Genomic DNA, 22,019 nt, shown 5'->3' on the forward strand with positions numbered 1-22,019 from the left:
GTGCCAGCAGCGACATCTTATCTCACAGACCGACACACGACTAGAAACAGGAAGTCCAATTCCTAAAAGGCGACAGGCCAACGGTTTATTTGTGGACGACAGCGTGACTCGTGGGCGATTTTGTGCAAGAGTTCACTTCCTTCTCCATATGGCATGTAAAATTAGAATTGAGGAAATGTCTCAGGAAGACACACATCACACCAAGGCGTGAAAAAATAAATATTAATAACTTTTTAGGCAACTATAGAGTCTATAAAAATTGTACAAGTGCCCGAACATGGACGACACACAACAAGTTGCAAAAAATGGTAAGGCGCAGGATCTGCTCCATATGTTGCATCTCATTTCTATGGTCGGGATACTAAACACAGTGGTGTGCATGGGGTAATATACATTAATGGGTCCATATAATATCCATGCACACAGCCGTAATTTTTAAGGATCCACATGGAGGATTGAGCCATAGAATATGGAGCAGGTCCTATTCCATCCGTGTCCCGTCTCTTCTGTTTTTCATGGACCTGTGCACATCTACAGTCATGTAATGTATTCTGCAGCAGTGTACATGGGGCCTAAGAGATTTCTAAAAATATACTTAAGTAGAAAACCCCTTTAATTCATTAAGTGGCACAAGATATACCTGCTGATACCTCATAGGGATAAGAGGATTTTAAAGATAACATTCCCCTCCTTCCCCCTATAGACAATGAAGGACTTGTGCTGATTCAGAAAACTATAGGCAAGCCCCTGAATCCACTTAGGCTCCATGATCAGTGTAAATAGGGGGCTATAACTGGAAAAAGCTACCCTCATGTCTGCGTCCGTTTCTGTTCGGAGTGTCCACCAAAAATCGATAGATGAAAAAGTCTAAAAACAATCGACATCCAACGGACCCCATTAATGGGGTCTGTCGGCTCTGTATGTATGTGCAACATTAGGCCGGTTCACATCTGTGTTCAGGTTTCCGTTTGGGGACTCTTCACATCTGCGTCTGTGGGAGGACCAGAACAACGGACAAACAAACCGCTAAAGCCTGGTTCACATCTGAATTCGGGTTCCCATTCAGGTAGTCCACTTGGGGACTCTCCGAATGGAAACCTATACGCATTAAAAAGCGCTTATCTGGGAAACCCACAGACCCCATAGACTAGAATGGAGTCTGTGTGGTTTCCGGTCGGTTTCCGCTCGAAACATGCGGAGAGAAAAGTTCTGCAAGTTGCATGACTTTTTTCTCTGCATATTTCGTGCGGAAACTGACCAGAAACCTCACGGACCCCATTATAGTCTATACGGGTTTCCTTAGGCTGGGTTCACACGATGTATTTTGGCTCATAATTTGGCACGTAGATGGCACGGGAGCTTTTGCGGGCCGTGTATTGATTTCAATGGTAGCCGGGACCATATACGCGGTGTTATTTTGCGGCTGCCGCAAAATCACGGCCGCAAAATAGCGCCGCGTATACGGTCCCGGCTCCCATTGAAATCAATGGGAGCGTATACGGCCCGTAAAAGCTCCCACGCCGTCTACGTGCCACATTACGAGCCAAAATACATCCTTAGGTAACCACTATAGGTTTCCATTTGGAGGGTCCCCAAGTGGACTACCTGAATACAGATATGAACTAGGCCTTAGTGGTTTGTTTGTCCGTTGTTCTGGTCCTCCCACAGATGTGAACACAGCGAAAGTGGTAATCCGAAAAATCATTTCCAAGGCCACTGTTCTGCTAAGATGGTGTATAAAAACCTTTTATGTCTGGCGTACCTAAGCCTATAATGTAAGATACTGTATCCCCTCCATATAGAACTGTAGTATATTCTCCATCAGGCTGGTCTGGACCGGGCCCTGTCCAGGAAATGGTCGGCCTTGGCGCTGCCACAGCACGGCACACATCACAATTTCCATACCAAAAGGAGTAGATGAAACCTTCGCACTGCTTAGTAGAACAGGACCAGTAGGATTTACTCACACAGGGGACCTATAGAAGCTGCATTATCCGCACTCTCTTTTTCCCTCGTTTAATGTGGTTTGCTTATAGCAAATGAAGTGAAGTGTTCTCCAGTAAAGTAGGGCAGCGAAACTATAATCATCCCGAAACACAACTTACTAAGGATCCGTCTGATTAAAATGCAGAACATTGTGATCTCTCTCCATGGTGCGAACCTCAGAACAAAGCTCTCCCGCCAGACATAATCAAAGCGGCCTGTGAAGCCCCTCGTCATGGGGGGAGACGCTCGTAGCCGCACATCTCACGAGACGTGCGCTCCAGCTAGAATTTAGATCAAGCTCGGAAAGCATATACTGGGTACTCCAAACATGACCCTGGAAGTATTGGTTGTCAAACAAAATGGTGGCCAAAGCCAAAAAAAAAAAAATTGTAATGTACACAGTAACGTACACAGTAAGTAAGCGGCCATTTTCTTGTGGTCTGTGCGCATGCACCCGAGGCCTAGAAGTTTGACCACCAGCACCGGAAGAAGACGCGTGAAGAGGCCGTTCCTGAAGAAGATGGAGGCGGCACTGGAGAGTTCTCTTGCAGCATTGGGGACGCCCCCAGTGCTGTTTGAGAGCTGAGCTCCGCCCCCAGTGCTGAGAAAGAACTCATTTACATACCGACAAAAAACGGGATTTCTGCCGAACGGCGGCGCGGAGAAGACATCTAAAGGTAGGAGATGAATAGTCTTTCTTAAGGCTATTCCTACGTGTGATTGACAAAAAATTGGATTATAATGGTAGAAACCCTTTAATATTTTCTAAAAAGAAAATGCTAAACTACAGAACAAAGAAGTTATGTAGTGGAAGAAGTGTGACCAGCGGCATAGTGGAACGTGTGATCTCTTTGGCCATGTTCAGACTCTCAGGAACCTTTAGGCAAGAATATGGCATTCACATACAGGCTGCTGAATGACACTGGGGCCGGGGGTGTAACTATAGGGGGAAGGGCTTGGCGATTATGATCAAAATCGCAATTAATGGGGCATTTTACCTCGATTATTTAGGTATGAGTATGATTTCGGTGAACCTCACGAGATTCTTCTCATGCCTGGAGTTTTCATTCGGACCAAATCTGGACAGATAGAAACTGCTATTATACGAGTATAATGTGTTGAGGCCCAGGGGAGGTAACAAACCACTGAGGCCCAGTTACATTGGTCACACAGTGTCCAAACACTTGCGCCTATCCATCATGAAGTCACATGACCCCGGTCCTTGACATTATTCAGAAGACCTAGGTTTCGGGGTTTTTTCAGTTAGTCACCCAGTCCTACTAGGGGGTACCTCGGTAACAATAGCTAAAGGGCCCAGAAGCCTAAGGCACAAAGCCCTCGAAGCCCTTAAAACACATCTTGGATTTGACACAGGCAAGGTGGCTATAACTGGAAGCCAAACCCATAGATTTCGGTGTATCCAGATGACCATGATATATAGACCTTCTATTCTCAACGGGGAAGTAACTATAGTAGTTGCAGAGGTAGTAATCACTACCAGGCCCTGAAACCTCAGAAGAAGACAACAGTATTATATATAGCACATAGTAAGCGGGGACCCATTACAGATTTTGGATTGAGAGGGGGTTTGGAGGAAGACTGGTTTGGCGGTGTTTTGTTAACATCCGTCATGGAATGTAAACAATGGACAATCTATGGCTAAAGGACGTATGGCGGATGGTTGTCTGTTATTTCTGCCACTGCTGGGGTGACATTAAAATGTTTGGGGCCACTGCTGGGGGGGACATTAAATGATGAGGGGCCACTAATGGGGGACATAAAATGGTGAGGGGCTACTAATGGGGGACATAAAATGGTGAGGGGCTACTAATGGGGGACATAAAATGATGAGGGGCTACTAATAGCGGACATAAAATGGTGAGGGGCTACTAATGGGGAACATTAAATGATGAGGGGCTACTAATGGGGGACATAAAATGATGAGGGGCTACTAATGGGGAACATTAAATGATGAGGGGCTACTAATGGGGGACATAAAATGATGAGGGGCTACTAATGGGGAACATTAAATGATGAGGGGCTACTAATAGGGAACATTAAATGATGAGGGGCTACTAATGGCGGACATTAAATGATGAGGGGGCTACTAATGGGGAACATTAAATGATGAGGGGCTACTAATGGGGGACATTAAATGATGAGGGGCTACTAATGGCGGACATAAAATGATGAGGGGCTACTAATGGCGGACATAAAATGATGAGGGGCTACTAATGGGGGACATAAAATGGTGAGGGGGTACTAATGGCGGACATAAAATGATGAGGGGCTACTAATGGCGGACATAAAATGATGAGGGGCTACTAATGGCGGACATAAAATGATGAGGGGCTACTAATGGCGGACATAAAATGGTGAAGGGCTACTAATGGAGGACTATGAGGGGTTATTGCTGGAGCACATTAAACTGTGAGTGGCCACTGCTGGGGACATTACACTCTACGGGGCCACTGCTGGGGTTATTTAACAATAAAGTTGTATTATTGCCCCATTTGTCTGTCCGAGTTTGAGACCCCTACTCTAAGGGACCCTCCTTGACTGCTTTCTGGCTGGCGCTTATTATGGGATGACACTCTGAGACATTGTTATTGGCTATGCTATAGCTATCCATATGGGTTGCGGTCAGTATATGAGGGTGGAGCTTAAGTGTTGTCTATTTTTCTTAAGGCTATTCTGACCAGTTGCCAATCAATACAATATACATACACTAGCATCTTGCTGACCACTATTCCTCCTGACCCTCTATATGTGGAGTAACTCGCTCGCAGACAGCTCAGACGGCGACTTATCTCCCGTGAGAACACAAGGATTGAGTATGTCGAAATCCAACTGTCTGATTCTTCAATCCCTGACATCTTCGGTCACGGGAAGGTTGGGACACCCCCTACACATCCACATTAGACCGTTTACCGGTCCCGGTGACATCATTTTGTATGGCCGATATACATCTAATAAGTCCGGTCACCTTTAATGTTACCGCTATGTATACACAGTGTATAAGTATATATAAAGAAATATAACCCAGAAGAAAAACCGTATTGCCTATAGCCGCCAGGAACCATTGTCAGCCATATACTAATATGCTTAGACCCCCACCAAGTGAGGTCTATTCACTGGTATCTGCACAGCACGGTGATGCAGATTTAGATGCCTCCTCCCCCGTAATTTGTCATGTGCCGCATCATCAACTAGTAGAAGAATAAAGCAAGTTACCCTGACCTAACGAGCCACCGGCTGACAAATAGAAGATAGAAACTGGATGCCTTACATGGAGAACCAAGGACGCGGCGTATTATTACTTAAAAGTACTGCATTACAGGCAAGGACGATGCAAAAAGCTCAGAGTCATTTCAGGATTCGACAAATCCGCAAAGCACCTCAGAAATCTGCAGTAAACGGCTGAAAAACATGATCCCGTTCCAGCTCCTACACTGCATCCTCCAGCTCTCTCGTCTGCGGGATCCTGGCATGATGTCTATGGCTACGATTCTAGCAGTTTCTTTCGGGTAAACGGTTTTTGCAGATAGCTCAGAATGGGTTAATATAATAAAAGAAACAATGCTCACAGATCATCCGCTGCTCCTGTTATGATGCTGCCCAGGTCCCTGCTGGTCTCCACTTCCTGATCCTTTCTGACACACAGGAAATGCCACTCAGCCAATCACAGGTTGAGGTGGGGCCACTTCTGTGCCAGTGATTGGTGGAGGGGTCATTTCCTGTTTGTCAGAAGGGATCGGGAAATGGAGACCAGCAGGGGCCCAGGTGGTGCTGAAACACAGAGAATCTGTGAATATCGCCTGGTTAATTTTATTAACCCATTCCCGAACCGTTGTACAAAATTTTGACTCCCTTTCATCCTCATTTAAGGAAAAGTTCTTCCACTGTGTAATAAACTTTGTGTTTCGGTTTCTTGCCCTTGTCAAGATCTCTACTTTCTGTCAATGAATGTGATCATTCTTGTTTACATCCAGACCCGTACAGGCCTTAGGGTTCGGGGCACGGGACCGCGTATTTTGGTCCTGATTTTGATGCGGATTAGGACCAAAATGTGCTTGCCGCGACTTCCCGCTCCAGAGTAGGGCCAAATGAACGGGCCTAGTCCAGAGGGAGGCGGACGCCGGGGCTGAATCGGCCGCGGAATCCATCTGAAGAAAGGGCAGCTCATTTATTTTTTCCGTGAGCCTAACGTACCACTCATGGAAAAAAGGAAGCTGGCGGTCTCCATAGACTTCTATTGTGAGGAGGCGGATTCTGAATCCACCCTCTCTTGCCCCATGCGAACGAGCCCCAAAACGTCTGAATGAGGCCTTAGGCTCCATGCACATGGACAAATGTGCCACGTGAGGGGGTCCTGATGAAAGTAGAGCAGGTCATATCCCGGAACAGAAGAGATTGGAAGCCCCCATAGAGGAAAGTACAACACAGAATGCACTTAGATGTCAATCCAATTGGAGTGCTGCAGCAAAATCGACCACACTTGGTCGTATATCTGGGGTCTAAGTCACACAATACAGTGGGGTAATCGGAGAACATATTGGGTAATATTTGACTCTATACAGAAGCAAATTACTCCTATAAGGCTGCAAACTTATGGAGCCACAGCCAAAACTCCACTTGCATGTGGCCACCAATGAATCCACAATCATACAGCATAACCATGCATTCAATGGTGGACGGGGCTGCACGTGGCTACGTGAGCATGCATCTTAGGAACTGTAATGGCAGGCCTATAGGATCACCCAACTAAGGAGTGACTAAATAGCAAGAAGAGCTTGATATTTACTGAGGATCGGGGGCCAAGCGACAATCGATCACATAAGAAGGCATCAGTATCAGGAAATGGCTAGTAGATCTTGATACAGATTTTGCACTGGGGCTCTGGAGTTATGCCTCGGCTATTTTTGGGGGGAGTTTATATACATGACATCATCAGAAGGACACTGACATCATGAAGATGTACGGCAAGATAGTATTACGGGGTCTTTATTCCCATACAATGCAGCCATTGTGACCGCAGCTGTTGTAGAAAATGCTTTTAGACTTGACAAGCCTCTCGACCCTGGGGAAGGCAATAGGAACCCTTGAGTTGGCCTCTGGGAGTTCAGACTTTTCAAAGTGTCTGCAAGAGCCAGACTACAGACAGTCCTGGGGGGCCAATCCAAGCTGCACAGCCTTTAACCCTACAAACCCTGGAGCTGGTAACATCCTGCTTCCAACAGTAGTCACTTCTCAATTTTTGCAAAGCACAGAACCTTCTTAGATGTTGCAATAAGGAAAACAGGAACTGCTGGTCTTGTGCGGGAAGAGGGAGACAATATAGCTGAAAATCCCTACTTGTTCAGTGGTAATATAAACTCCATAGGCAGCCTAATATAGGGGATGTGTAACCAACTGCAGATGGGTAATATATGAAGTTATAGAGGGGTAGCAAAACCTAGTGCTATTCACATAGTATTGAACCTGCCCAGGGTGAAGCTAAAGAAGTGCAGAAGTAGAAGTTGCAACCGATCCCTGGAACTTGAGGGGTCCCCAAGGGTCCCTCTGCCACATAAAATATACCATTATTCTAAATAGTACAAAGTAGTTAGGGGTCCGGGACAGATTTTGCATTGGGACCCAGAAACATCAAGCTACACCGTTGACACTGCCCATGACCTGTTGGTGCGCCATCTGCACCCCATTACAGTGCTCAAAACTAGATTGACACAAGACCTTGTTCAGTGGAGGGTCCCAACCAATTGGCAAGTGGATTGGTGACAACTTGTCATCTGGATTCATCCCCTTTAAGAACGGTTTATAAGCTGGCATGGGGATCCCCAGTGTGGACCCTGAAATGCTATGGGGACCACCCAAAAAAATCATTGGTACTACACTCAAAGATCGGCTTGTCTCTGGGCATTGGATATATGGAAATGAGATGTCTGAAGGTTCTCCGACACGTCGCCCATTACCAGTCAATTCTTTTCTTAAGATAACCATCACGTTTTAAAAAGGAATATGTCAAATCTCCAAAGGAAATCAGACAGAATACCGCTAAAGTGTTGTAGTGTCTGAAAAAATGACTGCCTCCATCTGATAGGACACAGAGCGGCTTCTTTCGCCTCAGGGGGTAGTGAGAAGTTTTTGGGAAAAAAAAAACATCAAACAGTATCAGCGCTGGAGATGGGCCAGCCCCGAGACACTTCCATCCGCTCGTCTTAGCTCTTTAGAAAGTATCCGAAAATATCCCGTAATGAATGCATATTCTAGTGGAATCCATGTCTGCCGGTGAGAACGGAAGAGACGACTTCCCATGTGTCTTGTGTATACTTGGGAATTGGAGAATGTCAAAACGTATTCCTTCATCGCGTAGAAAATGGTGCAGATATTATACAAGGATGGACAAAATCCCGTAGAACACTTAAGGAGCCCAGTCCACCAGTAGGAAACGTTATAGACACCCACCAACCCAACCAAAGAATTATTCAATTCCATGTTTCCTTGGACATGTCCAGTCTTGATTTACGAACATACCAAAAACTAACACGTGTAAATGGACGATCCAAACCATAATGGACTTCTGCCATAGCAAAATATCATAAGGCCGAATCAATAGGGTCCTTGAACTTGGATGAAACTTGGACGGAAGACTTGTAAGGGTACAATCACACATGAAACTGAAAGTCTATCCTATACACTCTGTGGACCATGGGCCATGTGGTGCAACTCTCATCTGTCACATGGCATGTTTGGAGCTACATCCCACAAGTGAATGGGGCTTGGATGTGATACCAAGGTATAGGATGTACCACGCCGGGCTTGGTTTTGTGTGCAATGGCTACAGCGCTCACCCAAACACAGTCTCTTCAAACAGCTGATGGCTGGGGATTCTGTGTGTTGGACACCAACCAATCTTCAATTGATGACCTACCCTATGGATTGATGACCCATCTTATGAATAATAGGTCATCCACTGATAAACTTGGAAAACCCTTTTAAGGGGAGTTCACAGCTCCACTGTCTTAATCTGTTTTGGTCCATCGGACGTATTAAGCAATAACACGGATCTGTATACTGATGGTCAACTTCGGATCTAGAGGACCCCATTAAGTCCAACAGCCTGGTCCATTTTCCTCCCTATATCTGCCACTGCAGGAAAACTGGAGCCATAGACACATTACATGGTCAACAGGTTGGGCTACGAATAATATAATGTGTATGGACCAGTCTTAGTCATGCCAAGAAAACATATGGCGATGGATAGGTATGATCATGTCTTTGGAGATGCGTCACATGGCACGTTACTCATAGTGGTGAGACATGATGGGGGTGGGCAGTGGCGCGTTTGCACCCCCCTTGTGCTATACATGGCTGATGACTCTAATGTAACACAGTCTCTTAATTCCTTTATTTTCCGATGAAGAATGAATGTTACGTGTGCCCAGTTAAGAGCACAGAATCCCTCGTATTAGTCACCATCAGGGGGCTGGGAAGTTTACACAACAGTCAGTGTGAAGGGAGCGTGTATTTTCATTACAGAACCCACTCATCTGATCTCGTCCTCCAGCACAACAGGGAGCAAAGCTGCAGATCGGGAAGGAAAGAGACGGAAACGCAAGGTTTTATTTTACATTACTTCTTTACAAAGAGTAAACCTTGTCGGGTATTGTACAGTGAGATTATAAGATTACCTATCAATGAGAATGGTGGGTACGGTGATACTTACATAGAAGGGATTAGGCAGGAACCTATACCAGACAAGGAGACCTCAGAAACTAGGCCTTCTCTAGACAGAACGCTTGCCACTCCCTATGGCCACCAACTACCCCGATTCACTGCAGGATCTGGGTTATATAATCCCGGGTGACCTCATATATGGAAAAAGGGGATCTATGCTGTGCGAATGGTATCTCTGCACCACCTATAGCGCCTACACCCCAGATTAGTCCTCAAGCACACAATCTTATCAAAGGGATGATCTGTCGAGGAAACAATTTTGCCAAATGGTTCAGGATAGGTTAAAGGGGTGTTCCAGGACTTATAGTTAGAATAGGTCATTAATATGTCATCATTGAGGTCCGACCCCGGCTGATCAGCTAGCCCCGGCCATTATAGCATCGCATTCATTGGCCACATGGTACAGCAACAGCTCAGTCTGATTCAAGTGAACGGGGCTGAGCTGTAATACCAAGCATATCCCCTATGACAGTGATGGTGAACCTTTTAGAGACCAAGTGCCAACACGGGAATTTAACCTTAATAATGTGCGGATCCACAATTGGAGACATTTACGGACCTGCAAAATATGGTCATGTGAATGGGGGTTTATAGAGCTTTCTGCTCCACAGTGACCCCCACACAGTCAAAACTGTTTCACAGTGGCTCCCACACAGTACAATCAGCTCCACAGTGGCCTACACACAGTACAATCAGCTCCACAGTGGCCCCCACACAGTACAATCAGCTCCACAATTGCCCCCACACAGTACAATCAGCTCCACAGTGACCCCCACACAGTACAATCAGCTCCACAGTGGCCCCCACACAGTACAATCAGCTCCACAGTGACCCCTACACAGTACAATCAGCTCCACAGTGACCCCCACACAGTACAATCAGCTCCACAGTGACCCCCACACAGTACAATCAGCTCCACAGTGACCCCCACACAGTACAATCTACTCCACGGTGGCCTCCACACAGTACAATCAGCTCCACAGTGGACCCCCACACAGTACAATCAGCTCCACAGTGGCCTCCACACAGTACAATCAGTTCCACAGTGGCCCCCACACAGTACAATCAGTTCCACAGTGGCCCCCACACAGTACAATCAGCTCCACAGTGACCCCCACACAGTACAATCAGCTCCACAGTGACCCCCACACAGTACAATCAGCTCCACAGTCCCAGTGGCCCCCACACAGTACAATCAGCTCCACAGTGGACCCCACACAGTATAATCTGCTCCACAGATGAGTGCCCGAAGAGAGGGCTCTGAGTGTCATTGGTTCACCATCACGGCCCTAAGATAATTAAGTACAGTCCTGTGTTTGGTATGCCAGTGCTGCAACCCCTTCAACCAGATGATCTGTGGGGGTCCTGGATGTGAGAACCCTATTTTAAGGATATGTCCTCAATAGAGATGCCCTGGAAACCCCACCAGTATGAGACTACGTCCCCCATTCAGATTAAAATAGGTGGCAAGAGAAGTCCTGCAAGGAGGTCTTTTCTCTCCGCCGTTTTCGAGGGAAACCGGGTGGAAATCCAGCAGACCCCATTATAGTTTATCGGGTCCATGGGTTTCCTTTTAAGCGGAAAGAAATTCTGTTTTTCGGATCCCTAAGGATGGAAACCCCAACGCTAGTGTGAACTTGTAACTTCTGCGGCCTGTGATTGGCGGAAGGGACATTTCGTCTGTATTGAAAGTAGAGACCCACAACACCCAGAAAGCATCATTATGGGGGCGACAGAAAAAAAATAAATTATATTATATATATATATACATTTCAGTTTTTACTAATTTATTTTTATAAAAATTTTTTATGAGAATCCAGTAAAACAAACAATATGCAACAAAAATATCACATAATCTATTCCTATTTAATAATTACTAAAATATTAATATATTACAAAAAAATGACTAGATCATCAAATAGAATGAAAGATTTCATTTTCGGCAAGCAGCTATTTTTTTTTTATTTTTATTTTTGCTTCTCTTATCTTCTATATGGTACCTACCTAGCCACAACCCTTGCACCTACTGTTTGCTATTGCTGTGGCATGAAGACAAACGCCAGACATCCAATAGTAACTAGGTCAAATGAAAAAGTCACGGCGTGTGGGGACTATATATAGCTGAGTGACAGGTGATGTCATCGCGGTGCAAAGAAGCTTTCACATATGGATTAACTGAGCTACACGTGGGAACATCCAAGCCTGAAGCCTTGTACTCAGAGATCAGCGGCGGCCGCTGGATTTGTAAACGTGCAGGAAGTCTCCTCCACAAAGCAGGCTATCACCGGCCTGGCCCTGACATGGCCGGAAATAAGGGGCGTATCCAAAATGTAAAGGATTATATGGATACAGCTTTGAGAGTTCGGTGTCTGTTCTGTATTCAATTAAAAGTGAAATATTTTCGCAAATATAAATCATTAAAAATTTTGCAGCGTCTTAAAGAAGGTCTCCAACCATCTTAGCATTGACAGTCTATTTTCTTGATAGGTTGACAATGGATACCACCATGAATTCAGGAACTTTCTATGGTCTGGCACCCACCATGCATAACCGTTGCAGATTCAGCCCTGAATTCCAGATGCTGTCCCGATCAGCGGGCGGTATGTTCCAGGTTCAACTCATCTGTGTCCAGATGATGCAGATGAGTTAAACACAATGGAGATATAGGAGACGTCCTCTCCCTGCTTCACCATTCAGTCCCTGTCTTTGCTCCGGGGGCAGTAGATGTGATATGGCAATGTCACTTACATAAGGCCTGCAACTCTCTGAAGGCTCCCGGACCAGAGACGGAAAAGAAGAACAGCAGAAAAACGGGGAAAGGTGAGTATAAGTGGTTTTATCTTGTTTGATACTGTGAGGTCACCAGGAAAGGGACATAATACTGTGCGGGCAACTGCGGAGAGAATTTATACTGTGGGGGCAGCTGGAAGGGAACTTTATACTGTGGGGGCAGCTGGAAGGGGAATTTATACAGAGGGGCAGCTGGAGGGGGACATTCATTCCGGATTCATACTAGTGTTGGAGTCTCCACCGCTGAATCTGCCTAACATCGGTGGAGAGAAAAGACTTTTCTCTCTGCCGATTTCAATAGAAAATCGGTGGAAAACCAGCAGACCCTATTATATTCTATGGCAGTGATGGTGAAATTTTTAGAGACTGAGTGCCCAAACTACAACCCAAAACCCACTAATTTATCAGAACATGCCAACATGACGATTTAACCCTACCAGTAGATTTTTCTCCACAGTGGCCCCCACACAGTACAATATGCTCCACAGTGGTCCCCACACAGTAAAATCTGCTCTACAGTGGCCCCCACACAGTACAATCTGCTCTACAGTGGCCCCCACACAGTACAATCTGCTCCACAGTGGCCCCCACACAGTATAATATGCTCCACAGTGGCCCACACACAGTACAATCTGCTCCACAGTGGCCGCCATACAGTACAATCTGCTCCACAGTGGCCCCCACACAGTGCAATCTGCTCCACAGTGGCCCCCACACTGTACAATATGCTCCACAGTGGCCCCTACACTGTACAATATTCTCCACAGTGGCCCCCCCACACAGTATAATCTGTTCTACAGATGGGTACCCACAGAGAGGGCTCTGAGTGCCACCTCTGGCACCCATGCAATAGGTTCACCATTATGGATCTATGTGTTCCATGGGTTTCCGCATGTAACTGCTTTTTAAGTAGACGGGGTTTCTGTATTTTGGGCACCCAAGGATGGAAACCCATACACTAGTGTGAACTTAGCGTCAGCCATGACAGAAACTGAAAGGGGACATTATACTGTGGGAGCAACTGGAGGGGGATATTAAACTGTGGGTGTACCAGGAGAGCCACATAATACCGTGGTGGCAACTGCAGGTGGAATTTATACTGTGGGGGCAACTGGAAGAAGACTTTATAGTGTTGGGGCAGCTGGAAAGGGAACATTGGCAACTGCAGGGGACATTATAATGTGGGGGTATATCACGTCAAGGTGAGAGCGGTTATATTATGTGGGAGCACAAAAACAAATGGATGAGTCAAAATGAAAATTTGCCAGGGTTCACATAGCCTACCGCACATTCTTCCCCTCTTTCAGTCCTTTGAAAGTTGGGGGGCATCGCCATGATTTCCTTAATGTGACCGGGTTATTTTTTCATACATGTAGTGTCCCTACCTGTCCATAGTAAAGACATCACGGCTGGGGACAAGTGCCAGACCACAGAAATGCATGTGATGACAGACTCTCTTTAAAAAACTAGACAGGCGACGATGACTCAAAGACAGAAACGTACATTGGTTAACATCTTCAATACCGTATATACTCGAGTATAAGCCCAGTTTTTGTGCTGAAAAAGCCCCCCTCGGCTTATACTCGAGTCAATAAGTTTTCCCATTTTTTTGTGGTAAAATTAGGGGCCTCGGCTTATATTCGGGTCGGCTTATACTCGAGTATATACGGTAACCACAGCCGTACGCTATATCCAAATAACAGACCGACGTCCCAATACTCATGCAATCGCTATGATTTCCTAAAGAGTGAAAATAGAAATCCTGTAAGCAACTGATTTGCACAAATCCCAAGATTAAAAGGAAACGCACATGTACACTTGGGACTCTCCTTGCTTTGAGTGAGGTTTCAGATTTCCCATAATCCTCTTTGAATTACACTTTGAGTAATTCCCCACCCACATATTCCCCCGATTTGCATCCTAGAGTGTTTTGGGAATTTCGAGAAACACTGGAGCCGAACAGCACGGCCTTTGAACGTCGAAATCAAAGACATAAATGACATTATAGGATAGTAAAGAGGCCTACAAAACTCGGATCAGTCCCCTGGTCTAGGTCTCTTAAGAGCTTTTACGGATTAAAAAAAATTATATTGACTGATGTCATCAGTTATGGTTCACAGCTTGTACATGAGGAAAGGACGCTGATCTTTAGGACCCATTCACATGGTGGAATTGCTCCTCAAATACACAGTCCAGTCATATTAATGTGAGCACCACCTACTTTTGACATCAACGTTCAATAACCAATCGCAGAAGGCGCGTGTCATCAGCCATCTGGGTGCACTCATCATTGTGGGAGGCACGATGGAGCAACACATGTTTGTATCTATCCTTGCAGACCATGTTCACCCCTACATGCGAAATGTTGGCATCTACCAGCAGAACAATGTGACAAGTCATAAAGCTCGCAGTGTACGTGCGTGGTTCGAGGAGCACCAGGATGAGTTTACCGTACTCCCTTGGCCAACAAATTCCCCGGACTTGAACCCAATTGAGAATCTGTGGGACCACCTCGATCGGGTTGTTCGCGCCATGGATGCTCAACCACATAACCTAGCGCAGCTGAACACGGCACTGGAGTCGGCATGGCTCAACATCCCAGTGATCATCATCACAACATCCCCTCTCTTCCTGCACGTCTCGCAGCGGTCCGCTCTGCCAAAGGGGGTTATTCTGGATTTGGAGAGGTGCTCACATTAATGTGATCTATCCACTTTCTATCCCTTACCTTCCTGCTGTGGAAAGCCTAAAGGACCCATTCACATGATGAATGTGCAACTGATTTTGCAGCAAATGCCACCCCAAAATCAATGGCGTATTCCACCTCGATTCTGCTAAAAAGATAAGCATTGCCAAGGATCCCAAAGCTGATCCAACTGCAGAATCGGCAACTTAAGGCTCCACAGAGATTGGGCCAATGCTCTTCATCAGGATCCCACTGTAGAGTGTTGGCGGCTGGAAAATGAAGAGGAATCCGAGGTGCATGGCCGCTTCAAATTCCTCTTCATTTCAGATGTCAGAACAGGGCCTAAGCTAGTCTAGAATTGGAGCTAATCACCAGAATGTCTCAGAATCCAAGGCAAGATCGAGTAGAAACACTTATTATTTCAGTGTACTGCTTCAGTCGCTGCTTCATATCGAATACAATGGGACTCAGACTTAGGTCAGAATTTGAAGCTGATTTGGAGGCGGAATCTTAGGATGTTGTTTTTATCAAGCTGAGGCCTGGTTACCATCCGTATTTGGGCCATTCCGTTCCCATCTCCGCATGAAAGGAGGTGGAAAGTTCCGCCCGGCAGTATTTAGTCAAGAGGAAAAATTCTGCTTCAAATTTCCGAACCACTGCTAGAAAAATTCCACCGTGTGAACGCACTCAGGGGCCACGTTCATACGTCGGAAAAGGGATGAAAATACCGCGGCTATTTGACGAAACCTAAGACTAAGAGAGATGGAGCCGCCAGGTCGTGCCCGCCCAACGTACCCTGCTGTCCAGAGTTTGTCACTAACATCCGCATTGTACATGGCCGATACTCTGCACAGATTTCTACGCACACCTGCACATACCCTGGATGCTTTCCAAGTACCTACAATAATAGACAGCTTACCGTGCCCAGGTCTAATCCATTCACAGGCACAATACCGAGAGAAAGGGGAATATCATATTCAGCCTAAGAGAAAGGCAGCACTTTAGGAGCCAGCAATGTGGGCGTCCCTTTCAAACCAGAAATTCATACGGGATATGAATGCATCAAGTGGGCAATCCACCATGTCCAAATGTAAAGCAGGGGTATCTAAAGTCCCCGGGGGCAAACATCTAGGCAGGATGATAACACAGACGGCTGCGTACCGAGGGCAAGTTCTCATGTTGCCCAATTGTAAGGGACAATATCGAGGCTCAGTGGTTAGCACTGCAGCCTGGCAGCGCTGGAGTCCTGGGTTCGAATCCTGCCAAGGACAACATCTGCAAGGAGTTTGTATGTTGTCCCCGTGTTTGTGTGGGTTTCCTCCCACACACCAAAGACATTCTGATAGGGACTGTAGATTGTGAGCCCTATATGGGACAGTGACTGTCAATGTCTGTGAAGCGCTGCAGAATATGATAAATAAATAAATAAATAATGGCCTTTTGTTAGGGCCGACCATTAAAGGGGCTATCCAGCTTCTACAAAATATGGGCCAAGTGCAGGATGCATCAATACAAAACACTTTTTAATATATATCCTGTTTAAAATCTTAACCATTTATCTGAGGTCAATGACCTCAGTTGTGAGGTTTTGTTTACAAGCTCACTACCCCTCCCTGTGTGCAGTGCATCCAGCAAACAAAACATCACAGCAGGATGTGACCATGGACGTGGGAGGGATTTATTACCTATGATTTCATTACAAGTGGAGAAGGGAGTGGTACACAGAGAGTGATGAATCATGGGAAATGTAGCTTCTCCACAGATTCACTGGACGTAAATAACAGTGATACAAGGAGCAACAAGTAAAAGAAAGCCAAGAAAAGGTCGCACAAGGGAACAGTGAGGATTTAGCACTGCTGTGGATGTATTTGCAGACATTTTTGGAAGCTGGACAATCCCTTTAAGATACAGGTCTTCATTATTTACACCAGTCTGTCTACTGACTAGTGGCAGTACACGGTACTGCAGCTACACCAAAATACGTCAACATGTCCAACATGTCCAATTGAACCACTGAAAACGAGGTAAAGTCGCCCAACATATCTACAATAAGTTGTAAATCAAGTTATTGATGTAATACCGTATAATCAAATAAATACAGCTAAAATCGGAGTGCAAGAGCAAAATCAAATCAGCTGATGGGACACCGAGCACGTGACCCTAAAATTCCACAAAGATTAAACATCTGTCGACTTCCATACTGCATATATAACCACAGTGATGTCATAGAAGTGTCTATACAATACCATTCATAGCATCTCTAACAAAAGAGTCACAAAAGAAAACTTCGGATGGCGGTCAGCTGAGCCCAGGTTCGGACAATGTCTATTCCTCCAACTTATCCACACACGCACACTTGGCTCGGCTAAGCATGCATGTGTTCTCAATAAGGAGTAAAATCCAGCACACCCGATCCTTCATTTTCCCCAAAATGTGCCATCGAGGGAGAGTCAGGAGGACCTCATTTATATTACATGGTTGGCCGCTTTTCCTGAAATTGGTGGCTTCGGCCAACAATCATCTAGTGGCCACATTTACTCAACTATTATTCATAGAGGAATCACAATGCTAATGAATATCCTTGACACAACTCTTAGGCATCCATCTTAACCAGCGATTCTCCGTCATGGTCTTTGGGGCCTTCATCTTCATCAAAACGTTCTCCAATTCGTTTCCCAAATATTCTTTCTCAGAAACTACCAACCAAGGCCATGCAACTCTAGCGGTCTCCTACATATAACGCTACACACAATTGTCACTAGTAACCACAGAGATTGTTGAGGACCATGATTCGTATCATGGTCCAACTTCCAACTCGTTGCCTCTGGATCTCCATTGTCACACCACCTACTAAATGGGTTACTGGGACTTGCTTATTGATGACCTGTCCTTATGTGGGAGTTGGACACCCAAGAACCCCCTTCGATCAGATGTTTCAAGAGACCACAAGCATTGGATTCCCTGTGCCGATGATGTCACGTTCCTTGGTCACAAGGTATGGTGGCATTCCAGTACCATTTAAGAGGTCTGAAGACAATGGCCTCTTCAATCAGTTGATCTCCGGACCCCCACCTATCCTAAGGATATATATAAGTCCCAGAAATCCTCTTTAAGTCCTTCTAAGTGGGTAATTCTTTGATCGAGATCTTCAGGAACTTCTTTGCGACAGTGAAGGACCGTTATAAAGAGTGTCTCTCACTTTGGAGGACCAGTGCTGTCCTGTATTACACAGACAACCCATTGATCTGGAATGGACACATTGTAATGCTTCATTTACCCTGTGGAGGTGCTGCAGGGAAACGGAAAATGTACTGCATGGTTTTCCCATAGGTTACAGTCCCAATCATCTCATTGGTCATGTCTTCTAACGCGTAGGAATTAGGAGAGAGACCCTTTATAGAAAATCTGCATGGTGATAGACCTCTTCAAATGTATACAAAGATGCTATATATTATTGGGACCAAAAGGTCCCTCCTGGATGACTAACCTAGAGGGACGACGTGACCATATTTGTTCTGAAGATGGACGGATGCAGCCATGTTCTCCTATGAGACACTTAGCTGACTTCAATGTCTTGGGGACTGCTACTAAGGCCATGATCTATAGAGTTGGAGCTTCACTTTAATGTACCGTTCATACATTGCAACGAATGCCAATCTATACATAGCCATGCCAAAGTGGGCACCATATAATACAGTTATAGCGTTGGGCAGTCAGCAAGGCAGACACCCGGTAGTCTAATCTCATTTTACTTTCCGGACAAAGCCACATAACAACAATTAGTATTGATCCCCTTCGAGCATAGATACAAATCCATGTTACACAGGCCACAGACGACAAGCTCATGGCGCCATTTTCATTTCCAGTAGTTTATCACAATGCATTCAGCCTCGGTACACACGTCGCCATATACAAATCATCGCAATGTATCGTAACCAACATGACATGGGCAGGTCAACCATCAACTAGGCACGTGACTACCAATATGGCTACCATTTCAGGGCTTGTCACCCAACCTATAACAAGTATGGAATGCACCGTCCAGAAGAGCTTACAGTCTGGCACACCCTGGCATCTATTACAATGGCACACAGACATACAGCCATTGCTACACATCACATAAAGTCTGTACCTCCTTCTCCGACATGTAGAGCTGATCTCCCCGGATCACCACATATCTGTTCTTCCAGATCTCCCTGAAGATGCCCTTCCCGCAGTATTTCCGAATCCAGCCCACTTTTTCCGGCTGGCTGGGGGCCTGATTCCCATCCAGAGGGCCCTAAAGATGGGAGACATAAGTAACATCGTGAGAATACACAGGAGAGGACAAGGAGGGCTTCTACAATCTGGGGGCCCGTGAGGAAGGACCCGGCTAGTCCGGTACTATTCATCATCACCGTATACACTTATATACACTATAGGACTATATATATATATATATCTATATCTATCTATCTATCTATCTATCTATCTATCTATCTATCTATCTATATGTAGGATCCTATAGGTCAGCCCTAATACAGAAAGGAGTACAGAAAATAGATGACTTATAACACAACATTATATACATCAGGTCTCTACAAGGAATAGCAGATTATTTATATCAGTTGACATCACACCATGCCATATGTATATAGGAGCAGAGTCTATAGATGGCAGGAAGAAAATACAATACTACTAGAACCTGGATGGATAGATAGATAGATAGAAGATAGATAGATAGATAGATAGATAGATAGAAGATAGATAGATATGGGATGGATAGATAGATAGATAGATAGGAGATAGATAGATAGATAGATAGATAGATAGATAGATAGATAGATGGACGGATAGATAGATAGATAGATAGATAGATAGATAGATAGATAGATAGATAGGAGATAGATAGATAAATAGGAGATAGATAGATAGATAGATAGATAGATAGATGGACGGATAGATAGATAGATAGATAGATAGATAGATAGATAGATAGATAGGAGATAGATAGATAGATAAATAGGAGATAGATAGATAGATAGATAGGAGATAGATAGATAGATAGATAGATAGATAGGAGATAGATAGATAGATAGATAGATAGGAGATAGATAGATAGATAGATAGATAGATAGATAGATAGGAGATAGATAGATAGATAGATAGATAGATAGATAGATAGGAGATAGATAGACAGACAGACAGACAGACAGACAGACAGACAGATAGATAGATAGATAGATAGATAGATAGATAGATAGATAGGAGATAGATAGATAGATAGATAGATAGATAGATAGATAGATAGGAGATAGATAGATAGATAGATAGATAGATAGGAGATAGATAGGATAGGAGATAGATAGATAGATAGATAGATAGATAGATAGATAGGAGATAGATAGATAGATAGATAGATAGATAGACATTGCTGCTCCATTTAGAGATAGGCACAGTCCTAGAGTTACCAGTACAGCTATATACAATGCTATATGAGGCTAGGCCCAGTACATCCTATATACATGATATTGTTCCCCAGTAATACACGGCCCCCCCACTTACACTCACATTTTCACACAATACAAGCTGTAAGGCCAGGGACACACAGAGCCCCATACCCCAATACATGGACTACATCCACTATAATCTAGTCATCTATACATATAATCTATACATAGATGATTCCCAGACATGTAGGTGATGGCAGCCCCAGGCCCCCCATTATACAGGGCCCGCTCCCTCACTACACCCAGCGCTTTGCAGAGTTCCCCAGTGCAGCTGTTTGCAGTGCAGAGATGTGTAGCACAGACACATATACATAGTATCCATCTGCTGCTACATATCCCCACATACAGGCATTATGTATAATACATCTGTATACTATATATATGCAGCAGCACCTCCCTTCCCTGTGCCCCTCATACCCTCTTTGCAGAGATGTTCTTCTTCATGCTGCTGCTGCTCTCAGTGCCAGGCTGCAGGCAGGGTGTGAGGAGCTCCTGCAGAGAGTGGGTGTAATGCAGCCTGGCTCCTGGTATTGTGCAGATCAGACAGAGGATCTGGTTTCAGTGAGTGCAGCCAAGCCTCTCCAGCATCCAGAGCTGTCCCCAGCCCAGCAGCACACAGCCCCCTCTCTGCTCCACTGTGCAGTAGCTCCATCTATGGAGAGCAGCTCTGATGTCACATCACATTACATGACAACACGTGAGAGAGTGAGGAGGCTTCCTCCTTTGTTTCTCATTTTACCACCACCCCCCTCCTCCCCTATAAACTGGAGGAGGGGGGGGGGGATTGTGTAATCCTGAGGCCCCCTCATGCCTTCAGACTCTCAGTCATCCCCATCACTAGAAGCCCCCTCCTCCCCATCCAGCTCCATGTAACCCTTCAGCCTCCACAAATGCCATTGATCATCAGGGCACAGTGGTGGCGACAGAACAAATGATGGACAATTCCTCGCTAGCCTGCAGACAGGGGACTGAGCATTGACTTCAAATGAAAACCGACCCTTGACCGATTTACAGCCGTACCCAGACAAAGAGCGGCCGGGACCCGTGTTATTATATCCACTGGGGCGGAATAAATCTCAGATGGTGACCCGAAAAATTCATCATGGCAGATCAAAATGTCCACAGATTCTCTCTCTGTTATTGTCCGTTTGCAGAAAATAACACCAGAGTCTGAAGTTACGACCGCCATATATCTTTAGTAGGGTTGAGGGATCGGGAAAGACCAGATCCCGATCGGCAATCAAGCAAGTTTCGGGATCGGCTGGAAAATAATCGAAAATCGGATTTTAAAAACGATCCTGAAATCTCAAGATCGGCTCAACTCTACTCTA

The 22,019-nt window shown here is 45.3% G+C and overlaps 1 protein-coding gene across 1 annotated transcript in view; it reads right to left on the bottom strand.

The window, feature by feature from the left end:
- PLEKHO1 (pleckstrin homology domain containing O1) overlaps nt 1–21,380 on the bottom strand; it is a 40,228-nt gene extending 18,848 nt beyond the window's left edge. Inside the window, exons 1-2 of the mRNA XM_075283168.1 lie at nt 21,106–21,380; nt 19,332–19,478 (exon numbers count right to left, since the gene is read on the bottom strand). Of these exons, the coding sequence (XP_075139269.1) occupies nt 19,332–19,478; nt 21,106–21,132 (174 nt within the window). The 5' untranslated portion in view covers nt 21,133–21,380. The remainder of the gene's footprint in view (nt 1–19,331; nt 19,479–21,105) is intronic.
- Between the last annotated feature and the right edge of the window lie 639 nt (nt 21,381–22,019).

The sequence above is a fragment of the Leptodactylus fuscus genome, chromosome 7, assembly GCF_031893055.1.
Source record: "Leptodactylus fuscus isolate aLepFus1 chromosome 7, aLepFus1.hap2, whole genome shotgun sequence".
Taxonomy (NCBI): domain Eukaryota; kingdom Metazoa; phylum Chordata; class Amphibia; order Anura; family Leptodactylidae; genus Leptodactylus; species Leptodactylus fuscus.